General features: G+C 40.3%; 1 protein-coding gene across 3 annotated transcripts in view; it reads right to left on the reverse strand.

The window, feature by feature from the left end:
- EGF (epidermal growth factor) overlaps window positions 1–17,348 on the reverse strand; it is a 63,946-nt gene extending 46,598 nt beyond the window's left edge. For all 3 annotated transcript variants that reach the window (XR_007507830.1, XM_049815357.1, XM_049815356.1), the window contains exons 1-4: window positions 16,744–17,348; window positions 7,323–7,454; window positions 2,782–2,981; window positions 1,625–1,806 (exon numbers count right to left, since the gene is read on the reverse strand). Coding sequence is in view for 2 of the 3 variants with exons in the window: in XM_049815357.1 (XP_049671314.1) it covers window positions 1,625–1,806; window positions 2,782–2,981; window positions 7,323–7,454; window positions 16,744–16,870 (641 nt within the window). In the remaining variant the exon portion in view is untranslated. The remainder of the gene's footprint in view (window positions 1–1,624; window positions 1,807–2,781; window positions 2,982–7,322; window positions 7,455–16,743) is intronic.
- Between the last annotated feature and the right edge of the window lie 388 nt (window positions 17,349–17,736).

Genomic DNA, 17,736 nt, shown 5'->3' on the forward strand with positions numbered 1-17,736 from the left:
AATATGATATGAACAAACAGGAAGACAGAAAAAGAATGAAGATTAGAAACTGGCTTGAGTAATTGCCAGCCTTTACTGTATTTGCCTTCTATTTTTCTTTAGTTTTAATCCTTATTTTTTGGCATTTCTAAACACAATTAAAAAAAAAATCAAATCAACCTTACAGCAATAGTTACATTGTTACTACTAAAATAATCCTATCACTGCTAATATCCAGACACAACTTTTGAGAAAAACTTTATTATTAGGGTATCATATTGACCTTCATTACTTAAGAGTTGCACACATTTGAAGGAAGACATTGTTAATATCAGATTTAGTTCATGTTTACACCTGTACACGTAAAGTAATTCACTTTACATTAAAAATAGAGCCCTCAGAGTTTTCATACAAGCAAATTACCATAGGGCATAAAAATGATGTCAGACTTCTTGGAGTCTACTTTCTTTACAGTTTATCGCTGGCCTACTGGCCTCCCTGTAAGCACATGAGTACAGCTTTTAAACATGGTGAATCACACCTGGGTGAATATAGGCACTTGAGTCTCCCCAGACTTTTGCCTAAGTTCAGTAAATATATCCTTATAATGCCATTTGTAACATGTGTTTCAGTGGCATTTGACAGTGGCTTTAAGGACTTGTGAATATTTCCAAGACTGACAAATACTACATTCAAAAGCAAAAAACGGGGAAAAAAAAATATAGGCTGATGTTCAGGCCTTTAAATCCTACCCAAATGACAAGACTCCAATGAATACCAGTAATGCTACTAGCATCAGAAGATTGGTTTATGTATAAATGTACTAGGAAAAGACACATAAGCCTTAATATTAAAATAGTTTCACACACTGCTGAGCAACTTTATTGCAAATCAGAAGTGGCAACAGAAACATGCTTTTGCTGTACTAAAGAGAAGCATCTCAAAGCCTGCTCAAGCTTTTATTTTGCAACTTTAATGGAAGACGTTTATGAGTAAAGAGAAATTACCATGGAGAGACCACTGTGACAATTCATACTGATAATTCCTGAGGAGGCCAAATCTCTTATGTGAGCATGGTTCTCAGCGTAAATGGCTTGAAGCTGAAAGAAGCATCTTTATGAAGGCCAAATTACTAGTGACACAAATTAGCAACAGTAGATTCAGAACCAATATTCAGAGCAACTGACAGAGTGACAAGGGAAACAGGAGCAAAACTCTAAGTTTAGACCTTTTTTCAGAAAACATACCAATTTATATTCTATGTCTGCCAGGTTTGCAGCACAAGGGACTCCCAGCATTTGCAGACAACATTCCCCTTGTTGCTCCAGTCCTGCTTTCTGCTGCCTTTGAGAAAGGACCAGCAATGCCTCTTTTCCCTCAGCTCTCCTCACTAGCAAAATTTTCCCTGATGACCAAGAGGTATAGATTCGGCATTAGACTTCAGTGGGCTTTTTCCCACGCACTTCTCTATTTATCTCTTATATGCTTATTAATCTTTTATCCTCTTTTGGCAAAGTTCAAGGAGGTATTGGACTGCAGATAATACACTGTGCACAGACTAGCCCAGCAGCCTATAAACCACAATCATTGTACTTTGCATATTTTGAGTCCACTTCAATGAAATTACTAACCTAGTTAAAATTACCTTTGCTCAGCATCAATAGTAATCCTTGTGGGATGACCAACATCTCTTAGAAGAACCCTGCGTTTCTTCCCATTCATGTCTGTTGCTTCTATGGTTGCTTTCTGTCTATTGGCCCAGAGAATGTCTTGATTTATCCAGTCAATAACAAATCCCGAAATGCCTTTGTCTATGTAACATAGTCTCTGTAAAAAAAAAAAAAAGAAAAAAGTTAACAACAAGAAGCATCCTAACGATTACCCTAAACTTGACTTTCAATATAGGGAATAGAGTGCCCGACTGAAGGTTCCCATTTCATTCCTTTGCCTGCTTCGTTTTCTCTCAGACCTGTAGATATTTCTCTTTTGTATTCTGTAATCACTTTCATTTGGTCTTTGTACTTGCACAGACACCTTATGAACTGAGTGACCCCCTGTGAAAGAGGAAAGTGTTCTCCATGAGAAATACATTGGACTGATCTTTTAGCTACAACTTCTTGCATTTGGCATACCATTAAGCACCCAGATCTGTACTGTTACAGAGAGGAGACTTCCTAACACACTGTTGCTGGACCCTGATCCTTAAATTCAATGTAAAATACATCAGTGAAGACTCCACATGGGTACACGAACGCTGGCAATCTCTCTCGAACAAAAGAAGGCTCTCACAGCATTGAAGTTCTGTCTGTCCTACTTAATCAGCCAGATGCAACGAACTGCACCGCTTTTTCTGAACAACGGATGAAGTGCTAAAAGAAGCATTTTTGCAACCATAGAAACCAATAAAAGATTTGAGAAAAAATGAGTAGGAATTCAAGCACATTCTTCTCATACCATTTGTGCCAGTTTGAGTTACAGTAATCTGGAAGACAAACTTCTATAATGCCAGGGATTAATTTAAAACTGATAGAAACATTATTGACTTCAAAGCTTTAGTTTGTCTGAATTTCCTCTCCTTCCTCCCCTTTACTTGATCCACAGAAAATACTAAATGTCCTGTGAATGCCAGTAAAACAGCCTAGACTCACGACCATAACTACTATGACAGCAAAGACTACTAAATAAGTCTGAAGTGCTCATCACTGAACAGGAACGGCAGAATTGTACCTGAAAAGCAGGTGGTTTCCATAAAGGATTTTATGCCCATTAACATGGAGAATTCCAAAGAACTGATTACTTTACCTCTCGTTTTGTGCCATTCAGGTGAATTCTTTGAAGTAGTCGCCTTTCAGAGTCTACCCAATACACTTTCTCTTCTGTATAATGAAAATCCATAAGGGTTGACTGACCAGTATCAGCCACCAATCTTTCGTGATTGGTCCCCTCAGTGTCAATTCTAAAGATGGCATTTCCATGGCTAAAAAGTAGGAATGGTGCAGGGTCTGGTGTGGTGAAAACAAAAAGAGAGCAATTAATAGATAAGCATTGCATTTTTGCTGCATTAAGTTCTCATCATTATTATACCAGCCAAAGAGAAAGTTCAGGATGTAACCATCTCTCTCATATTTTAATGATAACTTTCTAGGCATATCACAGAGAACCAATAAATTATAAATGTAATGGTCCTTTTGAATTTAATGCTGAATGCTAGGTCAAAAATCTGAGTCATGAAACTGGGATCGCAGCGGTTGTTACCACTAATCCCAAATCCTACAGCCTGGCTGGAAGTCAGAAGAACCATTGCGTGCATGCCAACAGGGGTTAGAAGAACTATGCCTTGGATGCATCTCCAAGTTGAAGACCACTTCCAACTATTGTGCTGTAGCAAGAATTTGTCACAGAGAGGCAGTCTGGAGTCTCACTTTAACTATTCAAACAGGGAAATCGAAGATCCCAAGACAGGGCAAAGGAAGAAGGTAGAGACAGCAGAGGTTTCTTGTGATCCAGAAGGCTGAAGGAAACCTAAAGACCTGTACTGAAAACTGCTACAGCTCAACAGCAACATCTCCTTCCAGACAAAAACTGTATTCATACTGAGTGAAGGGTAAGAGCTTATCAGTAACTTAAATAAAATATGTTCAAATGAAAGGTGTTCTAATTACGCCCCAAACTTTAGAAATCCAATTAAGGTTGAAAGTGATGAGCAACTAGGATGGTCCAAATAGCCTTAATGCAGCCTTAAAACCAGGTGATAATTATGGAAATACAATTAGTAGGACATAACTGTTGGGTCTGCAGATTACACTACCCCAGTTTTATCACGTCCTCTTTGTTATTTTTAGGGTATTGCCACAGGACAGGATTAAGATTGCCCAAAGAACCTCAGCTGCATTTCCAAAGCACAATGGTTTTCATTAAGGCAATTTGAATATTATGGATGTCTATCAAGTGTGTAGCAAGGAAAGGAGTTTTTATGTAACTGGTCACATTTTAGCCTTCATTTAAAAACTGCCGTGGTTTAAGCCCAGCTGGCAACAAAGCACCACGAGGCCACTTGCTCATTCCTCCCCCACGGTGGGATGAGGAGGAGAAAATATAAAGAAAAGCTTGTGGGTCGAGACAAGGACAGGGAGGGATTACCCACCACTTATGGTCACAGGCAAAAACCAGACTCAACTTGGGGAAAAAACAAAATCAATTTAATTTACTACCAATCAAATAAAACCCAAGGATAATGGGAAGTAAAACCAAACCTTAAAGCACCTTCCCCCCTCCCCTCCCTTCTTCCCGGCTCAACTCCACTCCCGATTTCTCTACCTTCCCCCTGCTAGCGGCACAGGGGAGACGGGGAATGGGGGTCTCCCACAGGAGACAGTCCTCCACGAACTTCTCCATCATGGGTCTTTCCCACGGGCTGCAGTCCTTCAGGCACAGACTGCTCCAACACGGGCTCTCCCACGGAGTCACAGCCATCTCCAGGGGCATCCCCCTGCTCCGGCGTGGGCTCCTACCCGGTTGCAGGTGGGCATCTGCTCCCTGTTCCCCTCCGTGGGCTGGGGGGACACAGCCTGCCGTCCCACCACGGGCTGCGAGGGCATCCCCTCCTCCCCCGCTCCTCCTCCCCTCCTTCTGCACTCACCTCGGGGTTCCTCTCACATTCCAATCCCCCCACTCCCTACTGGTTCCCCTTCTTAAATCTGTTCTCCCAGAGGCTTGGCCTGGGCCAGAGGTGGGTCCGACTTGGAGCCAGGGAAGCTTCTGGCAGCTTCTCCCAGGAGCCACCCCTGCAGCCCCTCCCCTGCTACCAAAACCCTGCCACACAAACCCAAAACAAAGAAGAAATGGGGGTGGGGGTGGTGTTCCTAATTAAAAAAAAAGTAAAAATTGGGGGTATACAGCCTAGTCTTTAATTTACCACTAAAACAAAATTCAAAGCAAGCGCATTGTGGTGGTAATGGTGGGGATTTATAACATGGTTGCCTGAAACGACAGATCATGGCATACAAGTAATGCTCTAACCAAGTGACTTTGAAATGCAATTATTGATATAGAACCGACAGAATGACAGCTTTCAAGCCTGTCTAATCACTTGTTGAACTGATCTTCCTGCAATGCAGAAGCAACTCTCCATTTCTCAGGGACGGATGTCATCAAAGAGGCACTATCATCAGTTTTCTTGCACATATACTTTTGAAAATTAAATAGGTTTTATTGACCAGTTTTACAACCTTTTAACTAAATATCTTCACTATTAGAATGAAACCTGAGGCTTTAAACTCAATAGACATCACTTCTACAAATTTTAGCCAGATGCTCCACCTTCACCACAGTTGCAAAGCTGTTTGATTTAACACCTTTCACAGCAGAGGAATGAGACCAATTTTGGTTTCTCCAAGTGAAGAAAGTTCCGACAAGTACCCAAGATGCAATTTTCTTCTGTTCACAACGAAGATGATCAGCGCCCTATTTCTATACTAACAGACTGGTTTGTATCTCAAGTTTTCAAGCTATCACCCAGTTATAACAGCTGCTTCTAGGATTTATAGCGATTCCCTTTTTTCTGCTGCTATTTACACTGAGCAACCCCATGTGAGAATATTTAAACTATGAAGACTTGCTTTATGTAAATGGTAAATGAATGGTGAAGTGTAGCAAGGTTGATTTATCTCAGGAATTTGACAGCTGTACTGCCTGCATTTTTGCCAATTAGTTGACCAAGAGCATTTATATACTTTGGTTTTGTCCTTTCCACTCTCTGAATTTCCTATCAGGCACCCATGAGTGAGGGCTGTAAATGGAACAGGGACTGAACAAATGTAATTTTGACTGCAGAGGCACCAGTCGGATTTGGGACTTAATTTTATCAGGGGTTTAATGAACAACACCTGCACCAAAGAGTTTCCTGTCTTTAAAACATGAGGGTATTTCACTTAATGTACCCCCAACGGAAGGGTTTATTCCTAGCATAAGGGTTCCTTATTCATTACAGTAGCTCCTGAACCATCAGTCACTTTCTACTCGTGCTATAAATGTTAGTAATAATGTTAAAAAAAGTTGAAGTCCTCCAATATCGAGGTAGGGTTGTTCTTTGAAAGATACCTGTGCACGGATATCACTGTGAGGTAACGTTTGTTTTCACTTCTTATCAGTTCAGAAGTGAAGAATTTACAAAACATTTGATTAAAAAAAATAAATTAGAACTACTATTTAAGGGGCTGGAGATGTTTAGACAGGAGTACAAAAAATCCAGCTCGGGTCTTTGTGAGTCATGTGTTGCTGTCAATAATGATGATTCTAGGAGCTGACTGAAGTGATCCTGTTGGTGCCAATTTGGGAGCTACGCAGAATGCTTTTGGTTATGTTCATGGTCCCAAAGGCTACGTGCACAGGGACTCAAGTACATCTCCTACTTCTTGGGTCAGAAACATGCCCTGTCACATCCCATCTCTGCCTTAGCAAGAGTCCCAGGTAAACATTAGTCAGAAAAAGAAAACCTGAGCTCCTGGATCCAAAGCATATCCCAGCATATCCCAGACAGGAACCAAAACCAGACATTCAGGAAACCAAGGTGGAGAAGTGAGAGGTGAACTTCAGAGCACTTCCACCTCATATTCTAGATGCAATATAGGGTTATACCAATCAATAAAATCCAACTAGATTTTTTTCCCTGGGTAGCATCAGTTGAGGACAAAATGAAGGATATTCGAAGGCCATAACTGTCGATATTTTTCTCTTAGAGGGGCTAAAAACTTTAAAAATTTAAATGCATCTTACAAATTCAAAAATCCGTTTATACACTCAGGACAGAGCAAGGGGGAGAAAGAACTCACAGTAGCACTCATGTTTATTCAGAAACTGCCAATGGACCAGACGAAAAATAAGGACTTCCTGCTTACAATTTCATAGCGCTGTGAACCTAAACACACTGGAAAGACATCAACCCCAACAGACTGAAAGAGGCAAAGGCAGCAAAATCTTGTGTAGTGCCATGTTTTCCTGGGAGTAGTACGGACGGGGTAAGAGAGTTTACAGTTCTGAGAGCACAGGGAGAGTATGTCTACTAAACAAGAAGTCATTGCTTAGTTTTATATCTGTTTGTTTTCATATGTTCATTCATCTCTCCACCACCATACTTCCCATTTTTCACCATCACTCCTCTGTGGCACCCACTTTTGGCCTTGCCACCTACCCACACAGTAGAAGAGGCAGTTTTTCTACCAGCAAACAAGAGCACCCCAGTTGCTGTCCCGTAGGAATCAGCTGGGCATGGTTCACTTTGAAAAATAAGGCTAACTAAATCTCTAAATCCCTTTTTTAGTCATCAAAAAAGAAAATGACCTTACCGTTCACATAGCAAGACCGTTTGTCGATATCCAAAGTGTAGCCGGGCCGACAGGAGCAGATGTAGGACCCTGGAACATTGATACAGGTTTGGCCACAGGTTCCCAAACCACCTTCAAGGCATTCATCAATATCTGAAACATGGTTTTGAACAGATCAGGAAAATTCAGCCAGCAAAAGCAGCAAAGAGCAAGGAGAAAGGATACCCTTGACATGGTTATCTAACAATAATTGGTCACAAAATTTAATATATCCCATCATTAAAAAAGGAGAGGAGGATGGCTGTATTGATTCAGGCATTCATTTCAGAATTATTGTTTTGTCCGTTGTCACACGCACAGCGATTGTTATTCTTTTTAAGAAGACTGTCCAGGGAAATTACCATTCTCCCGAGTGTCTGGGCACTCTGGGCCCTCCGTGATTGCCCAAACACAGGGAACAGACTTGTCCTGTACTCCATTTCTGTGATTTGCATTATCATTTGCTGTGCAAATGCTGCCCGCAGCTGCTTCCTTCTATCTTTATCCCTCTTTCCACAGTAAGAATTCTGCCAACAAATTAAAAAACTTTGCAAAACAGCAAAGCAGCAGGCAGACTGCCACAGCACTGAGTTCCACATTGAGCTCATTTTGGTTTGAGTCAAATCTCAAAAACACATACAAAACACTAAAAAGCCCACTATATTCTGATAGCAACAAGCCCAAACCACAGCAACAAGCAAACTAATTAGAAATTGGGAGGTTAACTTGAATATTAGGCTAGAGCCTTTAAGAATTAAAAGATATTTGATGTATTTTTGGTGTTTTATCAGGGCTTGATAACTATTAATTAAGTCCTAAATTAAGGACTTTATTTTTCAAAAAAAGGTCACCAGCGAGTAGCATATTTTACACTAAGGGTGAAAAAAAATAACCCTTTTGGCAGTACCATGGATGATTGTCCCAGAAAATTTAGATAAATTTCAGTTCCTACTAAAACCAAATGCATCCGATAGTAACTTCCCAAGGTGCTTGACATCTGGCAGTACCATATCCTGGTATATTTCTTGTATAACCATTGTGAGGGTTGCTCTAAGGAGCAGCTTTTTCCCTGCTCAAGATCTATTTTATGTCAGTGGCTTTTGTTCTGGGTTTTATCGTCTGACTTTGCACATGCAGGAAAAAAAGGAAATCAACAGAAATTATTTTAGAGACACATTCGATTAAGTCACTAAAGGACATCAATTCATAACCAAAACTACATATATGTATTGAGTTTTTCCAAGTATAGCTCACAACAATTTTTTTTTTTCTGTATTCACGATCAAGAATTTAAGGCAATGGAAGAGAACTTCTCCTTCGATAACTTATATGATCATTTGAGTCAAGTGCCAATTATCAGAGTACTTCAGGAGGTCTGTGAGTGTTAGGTGTGGACTCCCCTAATTCAGAGAAGGTCAGAAATGGCACCTCATGATAACTACGAGGAACTGCAATTTAACCAACTCACACCAGCACTTTGAAAGAAACTTTCTCTCTCAGTAACCTAGGGAGAGCTAAGCAACCAGATCTCTGATATCCCATGCGTCTGGGAACCTGTCTCCTTTAACTGCTTTAAGAAACTATGTGCAGAAGTGTTTAGGGGTTTCTTCTGTGTCAGGTATCAAAGTTGTTCAAAATAATGTCAGTGTTTTACAGCCATCTGACTTGTCTGTACAGACTAGGGAAAGTTTCCATGTTGTTTTCAGAGTTTTCCCACAACTTTATGTTCCGCATAACAGATGAACTAATTTGACAATGTATGAAATGTAATCAGAGCATATGCAACTGATTTCTGTTGAATAGATTATGAAGGTAAAGCAGAAGCCTTTTCAGCAATTTAATTCCATAAAGCACTCTAATTCTAACCCACAATCTTCTTCAAACAATCAGCTTTCAGGAGCGTATTTTCCCACACGTACTTGGGATGTACATGCCATTCTCCACAGCATTAAAGGAGTAACTCCACCAAATCCCCTCTAGAAAGGTTTGACTGGTTTAGAAGTTTGTTAATGGGCTACAGAAACCATGAGCTGCAGGTTACCAGTTTAAAACCAGCTACTCCTGGCTAACATTGCCTGGATGTCATTAAAACTAAAGGGCTTTCTGACAGCCCATACAGGAGGGCTCTGACAACCTCAGCTCGTTGTCACGGCTGCTGTCCCTCTTAACAGAGACGTGAAGGAGTCTGCAGGCATGAACACTACTGCTTGTATCTCTCCCTGATGCGCTGGTTTTCAGTTGGAGTAACTGGAGTAATTGGAGTAACTCACTAAGCTGGACAGTTAATCTGATCTTTTCACCCGTACACAAGCAGGTGCAAGACTGTTGATATAATGTAGTTTCTGTTAGTCAATATACTTTTATGATAATAGTGGCTTGTTAAATAAACCTGATGTTATTTCTCTGAGGAAATCATAAGTATGAGTGATAAAGGCAACTGTGTAGATGTAAGGTTGCTGAAGACAGAGATTGTTTGACTAAGCAATGTGAAGCACTGATGAAAGAACTATTATTCAGTCACAATAAATAAGAACAAGAAAGATAGGCCTGACCTACAGGTTATATCTGGAAGTCTGCTTACTCTGAAAGGATTTGTGTTCATACTGGACAGAAAGCTGACTTCTTAGCACATTACTGGGCAAGAAAATTCAAATCATAACACATATAAACACAGGAGACATGAATAACAGCGGGGAAATAATTTTACTTCTGTATATGGCAGTGGTCAGATTATACTGGCGTGTTGTTTGTATTCCTCAGATATAGGTTGTTAAAGGATCCTGAAAAATTAGAAGGTGTATACAACAAGGATAAAAAGCCTGATCTGAGGGTAAGCAAATGTGCCTTTTGGTGAGACACTTAGAGTTCAGTCTGCTTAGATTATCAGAAAGAAGCTTGGGAGAAAGATTGGTCACAGTATATAAATACCTTCACAAAGAAAAAGTACCAGGTTTTTCTAAAGGACATTATAATCTCTTGCAGAAAAGATTTAACAAGGACTGATGGCTGGGAACTGAAGCCAAGGGAATCAAATTTAGACATTAAATTCACATTAAACAGGAAGTGTGATTCACTAAGGGGACCAGCTCCCGAGAAAAACTGTGACGATGTGAAAAACATCAGTGGGTATTCTCAAGTCGAGATCAGACTGGGAAGACATGCTTTAACCAAGCACAGGTTACTGAGCTATGTACCAAGGTAACTAGACAATGACCTGTTATTTACAGGACGGATTTTCCAGCTCTTTATGAGTGTACAAAACTGAGTCTCCGTGAAAGAGCACGCTGATTGATCAGGCTACAAGAATTTACGCTGGCCTCCCCAGTCATTGCACTTGAAGAAAGGATTTCAGAGTTATCAGTCTGCCCATTTTCACCACCACCAAACTTCACATAATAATGCAAATCCTACACGTACTGAAAAGCAAGCAACCGCTCCAGCTGAAGAAAGGCTGTAGTGGAAGAATAACGGCCCAATAAAGACAAGGGGCACAGCCGCGACAGGCAGCTTGGCCACCGGAGAACGCCTCTTCCAGTGGTAAACAAGAAATGCCAACAGACACAACGCTGTTGTAGAACACGCCGCAGCGCTGTGATCCTTCAGCTTTTATGGCACTAACAATGGAAGAGGGTCCTATGCTTAACACGCTCTCTTCGTTGCCTAAAGTACCAAAAAAAAAAAAAGGAGAAAAAAAAAAAAGCTGTTTCTTAAGGTTTAGGAGAACTCGATCATAAAACCATGCGTCAGGTGTAACTAGCAGTGCCTTCGCCTGCACCCTTAGCGCCAAAGCAAAGCACAAAGTTGCATCCTGCTGTAGCTGTTTTACGTGTCCTGGCAACCACATCCCCCAGTGGGAACTTTACCCTGTGAAAGAAATCGGCTTAGTGAACACAAAAGCTGTCTGCAGCGCCCTGACAGCCAGCCCTGAAAGGAAGAATGAGGTTCTGCTCAGTTCTCAAAGGCTTCTTTATGCAAAAAATGCCTTGAGAATCAGCAAAAACGATGAATCATGTCATCATGATGTTGGCAGCTCTCAATGACTTTGCATACAAATATGCTACTTTATTGAGAGTCCTGAGAAATGCTCTGATCGCAGAAGGTGAAGCATTAGTATGCCTGGCGGGGATACAGAGAAACCACAGTGAACCCGGACTTGCGTTTCGTTATGGCCCCAAATACACACATTATATACATAAAATATACATGTACAGATACACACACTCAAATAACCTCACTCAAATTTGGTTTCTGTGGAGTTGGACTGGGGATTAATTCAATCTGCTATATCTAGCCACCACCGTAATCTTTTCAACAAGGTTTCATCACCCAAATTTCATCTGGCTTACAAAGAACGCAGCCCATCCCTTTTATCTATTTTGTTAAAAGCATACAGCTTAAAGAAAAAAAAATACTCAGAAATGGAAAAAGATGCTCCATCAGCAGGTAACAATAAAATAGATGAGACACAGCTCAGTATCTTCTCTTGCTAATTTTAAAAGAGGTTTAAAGTACAACTTGTTTACTCAATTTTTGAGAGGATAGAGCCTGTGAAGTGCTCAAGTATTATGGTAAGAAATACAATGTGATTACAATAAGGTGGTTATCAACTCCCGGACTCTTCCAGTCCAGAGCCACAGAGGTGATCATAGCACAGATATGACAGTGAGAGCAATCATATGATTTAATCAAGAATAAAGTAGAATCAAATTTAGAATTGAAATAAAATTCAGAAACCACTTGTAGATATCTTGAAGAGAAATGGTAAAAAAGACCAAAGCACTACAATATCTTTCATTTTTTACCTTTCTGGACTCAGATCTCAAGGGTTTGGACACTAGAATGGAAAAAAAAATATATCGTGCTTTTGTCTTTGAAATAAATTCTATGTGTAAATTAGCAACTACAAAATGGACCACCACTTCCCAGATCATGCAACTTGCAACATACTGTTACTGGCTTGACTTTCAAAGATGAAGTTCACGAGGCTATCATCTGGCCCTCTTTGAAAGGCATCAGCAAACACGGTCATCCAGCTCCCTCTAAAATCAGGTTTCAATTTAGATACTAGAAAGTAGTCAGTTTTATTTAAAACAGAACACAAAATTAATACCTGCTATTTTCCACTGAGCAAAACAATGATGAGTCTTGCAGTATTAGTCCCTAAGTCCTCCTCAGGAATAAGCTTCATGTGATATGTGACACCATTTCTGTCATTTTTGTAACATATTTGCCTCCTCCCTATTTTGATCTAAGTTTTTACAGCTAAACATAGTATTTGTCCACATTCAGCTGGATCCAATTTCCAGAGAATTCAGTGGGAATCTTCTCCTGAATTGGTCTGTGGGTTCAGACCCCTGTTCAAGAATTCCTGACTACTATTTGGCAGCAATATTTTCAAGCATCTTTCCCTAAGGCAGTGTAATATGAAGTGAGCTAGCTGGAAGACAGCTACTGAAAGCAAGAAAACAAGCATGCCTCGACTGCAGCTTTTCTGAAATTCAGGAGGGATAGAGTGGGGTCTCGACAGGTTTATCCCTATGTCATGACAGGGGTAGACAACACAGTTGCCCATTTCATTGGCTCTTACTTCTCCTTATGCGACATTTGTGAAGAAAGAATAGCTGTGAATTAGTAAGGCTTTGGCGTTTCATATTTCTCGGAATACAACGTAAGAAGCTCTAACAGTGTGTCTTCAGAAGGCTGTATGGAGCAAAGTGAAGCCAGGGTTTAGCTAATTAAAGTGGATTTAAAGATGTGATACAAAGCAGAATAACTTAATATTCTGCACCACCAGTGCTCCATGGCAGGAGAGTGGTGAACAGCAAGAAAAAAAGGAGGAAAGCTTGAGACACAGAAAGAAGCATGTGACCAAAAGGGCTGACCTAGATAGCTGCAGTTGTCACCTTCAATTGCAGGCTGTAGCTCTGTAGGAATGTGCAGCATGTTAGCCCCGAAGAAGTGACAAAGTCTGATCAGTTAATGTCAGAAGTTAGTAGAGATGTGCAGAATTTAAGAACCTATGATTAGGTAAAACTTCAGTAATGTGGATCGTGTTTTGCCTTCTTCAAAAACTTTTTTTACAATATTGTTGGGGGTTTTTTAAATAACTATCTTCCTTCACTTTTAAGACTTACAAAGTGAGTATTCAAAGTCAGCCCTGAAGCCAAAGTACACCTCCAGTCTTGCAATATCCAGTACATGATATATTTACCTAGAGTAGCCCAAGACTAACAGGCACCAGTATCTAGTCTAAAATTGAAAATGCAAGGGGCTGCTTAGGCACTTTTTCAGCTAAACAGTGCCATGTGGGAAACTTTTTGGTTTCGAGTGGGAAAAGCATCTATAATACATCATTAGAGAGTAAAAAATAGTGTTGATAAAGCCGTACTTCAGGAGGACACAGGCAACTGATTTCAACAGGCATAAGGCCCATCCCCTGACGTACCAGGTATGCTTACCTGGTCGAATATGATAGAAATCAAAGCTCTCCCGGGATCAAATATGCACATGTTTTTACCTTGTAGGAATAATAACTCCTGTGTAGCCCAGATCATTTTTCTTTAGGTGTAGAAGGTTCTATGTTTTCATTGGGTCTAAGACGGGTTAGTTATTTAAAGGTAACTGTGTCCCCAGTTCTGACATCAGCTTAAAATAAATGATTAAATCAAGATGGCAATGTCAAAACTGGCAGAAATGCTTCCGATTCTACCATAAATTGCCAATAAATTGGTACGTTCATTCACCAGACTAGTCTTGTTCTGACTTCATGATCTGTTCTACCGCACTTTTGTCTTATAAACCTTGCTGTTGTGGGACACAACGGCCCCTCTGAAAGGCCTCTCTCCTCTCTTGGCATACCAAGTCAGGAATCAAATAATCTCTCTTAAAATAACTGTATAAAATTATGTGAGACATTTAGGGTTAGATTTCATTATCCTTCCACAGGATGAGAAGGTCTTTGATCTTTGAATATCCCTAGAAATAAAAGGAACTAATTAAGAAGTGAGCTATTTAGCAATGTAAGAAGAGCATGACCTAGACCTTTATCTGTAGTGGCAATATGGAAAAGAAACCTAGAAAAGCCTACACACTTTCCAGTAAGTGTGTGCCCTAACCAAGGGCAGGCACCTTCTCAGTTCAGGGTAGTCCTTACGGCTGGCAGGATGCCACCACGGTCACAGAGGATAAAGAACATTTTACAATTGATATATTTATTACAGTTCACCAAGAATGGTCGCCAAGCCACAGCTCGGCTCGCTGTCGTTGTTCACAGTGCAGTGGTATGAGTCATGTCTCCCACTCACCGCTTTTATCCCCTCTATTACCTTCAAAGCCTGCCTCCAGCTTCCTACCACTTGCTTCCACTGCACCCTCCATCTCACATAGTTAATGAACTAGAATATCATCCATCCGCTCTTCTGCTCAGAACATGACATATGTATCCAGCACCCAGAGGAAAGAACAGGGGAAATCCATTCCATCAAAGCATCCTTCAGTCTTACATTTCATGTCAAAATTTCACCTTTGCTTAATCCCCTGTAACCCAAGCACATCCCATTTTTCATTTATTCTATGTTACATGGAATTGCTCAGAGTGTGTCATAGTAATGTTAGCTCTTCTGCAAAAGACGACTTCTATTACTATTTCCTGCAGAGTTTGCTGCGCCACCGGCCATTCTGTTTTGGTGCTTTACCTAGCTCGCCTCGTTCATAAAGCAGCTGAATGTATCTAATTTTCAACAGAAAACACATTTCGCAGGGCAGGTTATGTCTCCATTAACGGAAGAGCGAAGTACATCGGTATACAAAATATGTCAACTGAAATAACAAATACATCTTTGTAGCCTTTTGAATGTCAATATTTAGAGTACATTTTGACTCATTAAACACTAGCCAAGCAATTCCCTTCATGTCAGTAGGATTCTCTTGTTATACCTGAGCTCTTAATTGGACAACCCAGTAATGTAGAAGTCATAACAAGCGCACGTCCTAATTAACTTGTGGAAGCTACGTACATATCAGTAAATAGCATGGACCTATAGGAGAGGCTGTGTAAAGTGCAACAGTTGCTGAGGATATGACATACACACTGCATATATTTCAGGTTGAGTTGACGGAGAACCAGGTCTAGTCTAGTCCCATGGACTGAATGGCCATCAACAGCGGAGAGGATAGATGCTCTCCTATGGGAACAGCTTCTGGTTTAGGTTGGCCTAAAGGGAATCCAGTTTGTGCACTTTGAGAGTGCTCTGCAATGTGAAGACAAGCATAGTAAGAGCTGACAGTATGGAGATGCATTTCAGAAGTATGCTGCTCCTCATTTGAATTCAAGCATCAGTGCGGAAGCACCCTAGGTGTGTTTGGCTCTCGGTTAAACCTTCAGGAAGGTTTATCATTTGTATGCAAAAAAATGCCTAGCTGCTCCTCTCTCAATACGAGAGCATTTAACATGCATACTTCTATTTTCTACTTTCAAGATGGTATTTCTTGGCAGAATGCACAGAGGAGGCACCTGTTATTAAATCACTGGAATCATGTCAAGAACTGAGCCTGAGCCTCTGAAGCCCAAGCAATCTAAGGCAAAAGCATGAACTCCAAGTATTAGGGCCGTTTGCTTGAATCACTACAGAGCGTTTCCGCATCTTCTTACTGCAAAGCCCCCAACTTCATTGGCTCTGGCTTTCAAAAAAACCTTGGACTTCAAGGTAGCAGGGTAGGGAGAAGGGTTCTGTCATTCTTTGTCTTACACTTTGCAAAGAATAGGAATCTGCATTTTACATGTTCCAAATCACTTGGGGCGATTTTACTCATATTAGTGTCACACATTTCACCCAGACTTTAGTACTACAGTATCAAACACACCTGAGATTCATGTATTTTATGAGACGTATTATTAAATATAAGCACACATATCCACATGCACCAATAAACGTAGAAAGAATAGTTTTTAAAGTTATCTAGCCCACATCTAAGTATATACTAATACATAATCATTAAAATACTCTTTCTATATGCATACAGAGAAACAACAATACATCTATACACAAACTTTACATATACAGAAGGATAAATATGTGCATGCACATGTATTGAAAGTACAGAGACACTAAAGCTATGGCAAGGAATTTTGGTAACTAGGGAACAGTTCAGATCTCTTAATGATCATATAAAAGTTTATCCTGCTTTCTGATCGTTAAACTGACTGACTGATTTCGGGAAAAAAACAAACTAAATAAAATTAGTTCTGTTTATTATGAGAAGCAAAAGATATCGAGAAGCTGATTTATCAATTCTGCCAGTACAACACACAAGCAATCTGTAAAAAAACTCTTTGAAAATTATAAAGCTCAAGTAAGAGAATACAAATGTAGTTTTCTTAATCTGTGAACGGTCAGCAACTTACCTATACAAGCAGAGTTTTCAGTCTTTAATCTGTATCCATTAGGACAGTTCCAGTGCTGCAGAGCTGAGAGGCTGACAAAACCGATTTTAAAAACCACTGGCAAAAAAGCGACAAGGAAGAGAAACATAATCTTGAGGTTTTTTTGAACTGTCACGAGAGAAAAACTAGCTTGTATTCAGTCATATCCAGGACAAGATGAGCACGTGTAATCCCAAAAGGTTTCTGCAATCGCCCACTTTACACTCAGACATCTTATCACAATACCAAGTTTTATCTTTGCCTTGCTTTTCTTGTCACTTTAGCCCTTACTGTGTCTGACTACAACCTTGAAGAAATTCCTGGGAGATTTCTTCCACACACACGTTGGTTTTTTCCTCTCTCTCTTTCGTTTCTTTTTTTTTTTTTTTTTTTTTCTTTTTTGGAAGCCAAGTATGAAATGCCTGACACTCTTGCCACAAATTTAACACAGCTTAAAAGCAATGCTCGCAAGGATCACTGCTAATTTCCTCGCAACAAGCAAAGCTGCTGTTTAAATCTTAAAAAACAGCGAATTTGGAAAACCGTTCGCCACAGCCCTCAGTGGAGTACAGGCAGCGAGATCTCCAGGTACCGAGCTTCTCCAAAATGCAGTTGCTTCTTACATGCAAACTTGGACGGACTCCTCTTTTCTTTTTAAAGCTCTGCTTGCCCCACCTCTTCTCTTTTTAGTGCCACTTGAGTGAACCCTGTGTTTGCAAATAGTAATGTGGTCAGTTCCTTACTACAGGGAACTGAGCCAGAATGCAGATACCCAGCCACCCATAATAAATACAGTCTATTTAGAAAAGCAGCCCCTCCTGCTTGAGAAGTACCTGTGGCACGCCAGCTGAGATTCATTTCTCAGAGATTGTAGGCAGGTTTATACCACGCCTGTTCGATCATAATTAGTTGCATTCATTTTACTATTGTCACGCGTTTTACCACCAGAAATAAACTTTGTCATCAAAATATCCC

Source organism: Accipiter gentilis, chromosome 12 (assembly GCF_929443795.1).
Source record: "Accipiter gentilis chromosome 12, bAccGen1.1, whole genome shotgun sequence".
Classification (NCBI taxonomy): Eukaryota; Metazoa; Chordata; class Aves; order Accipitriformes; family Accipitridae; genus Astur; species Astur gentilis.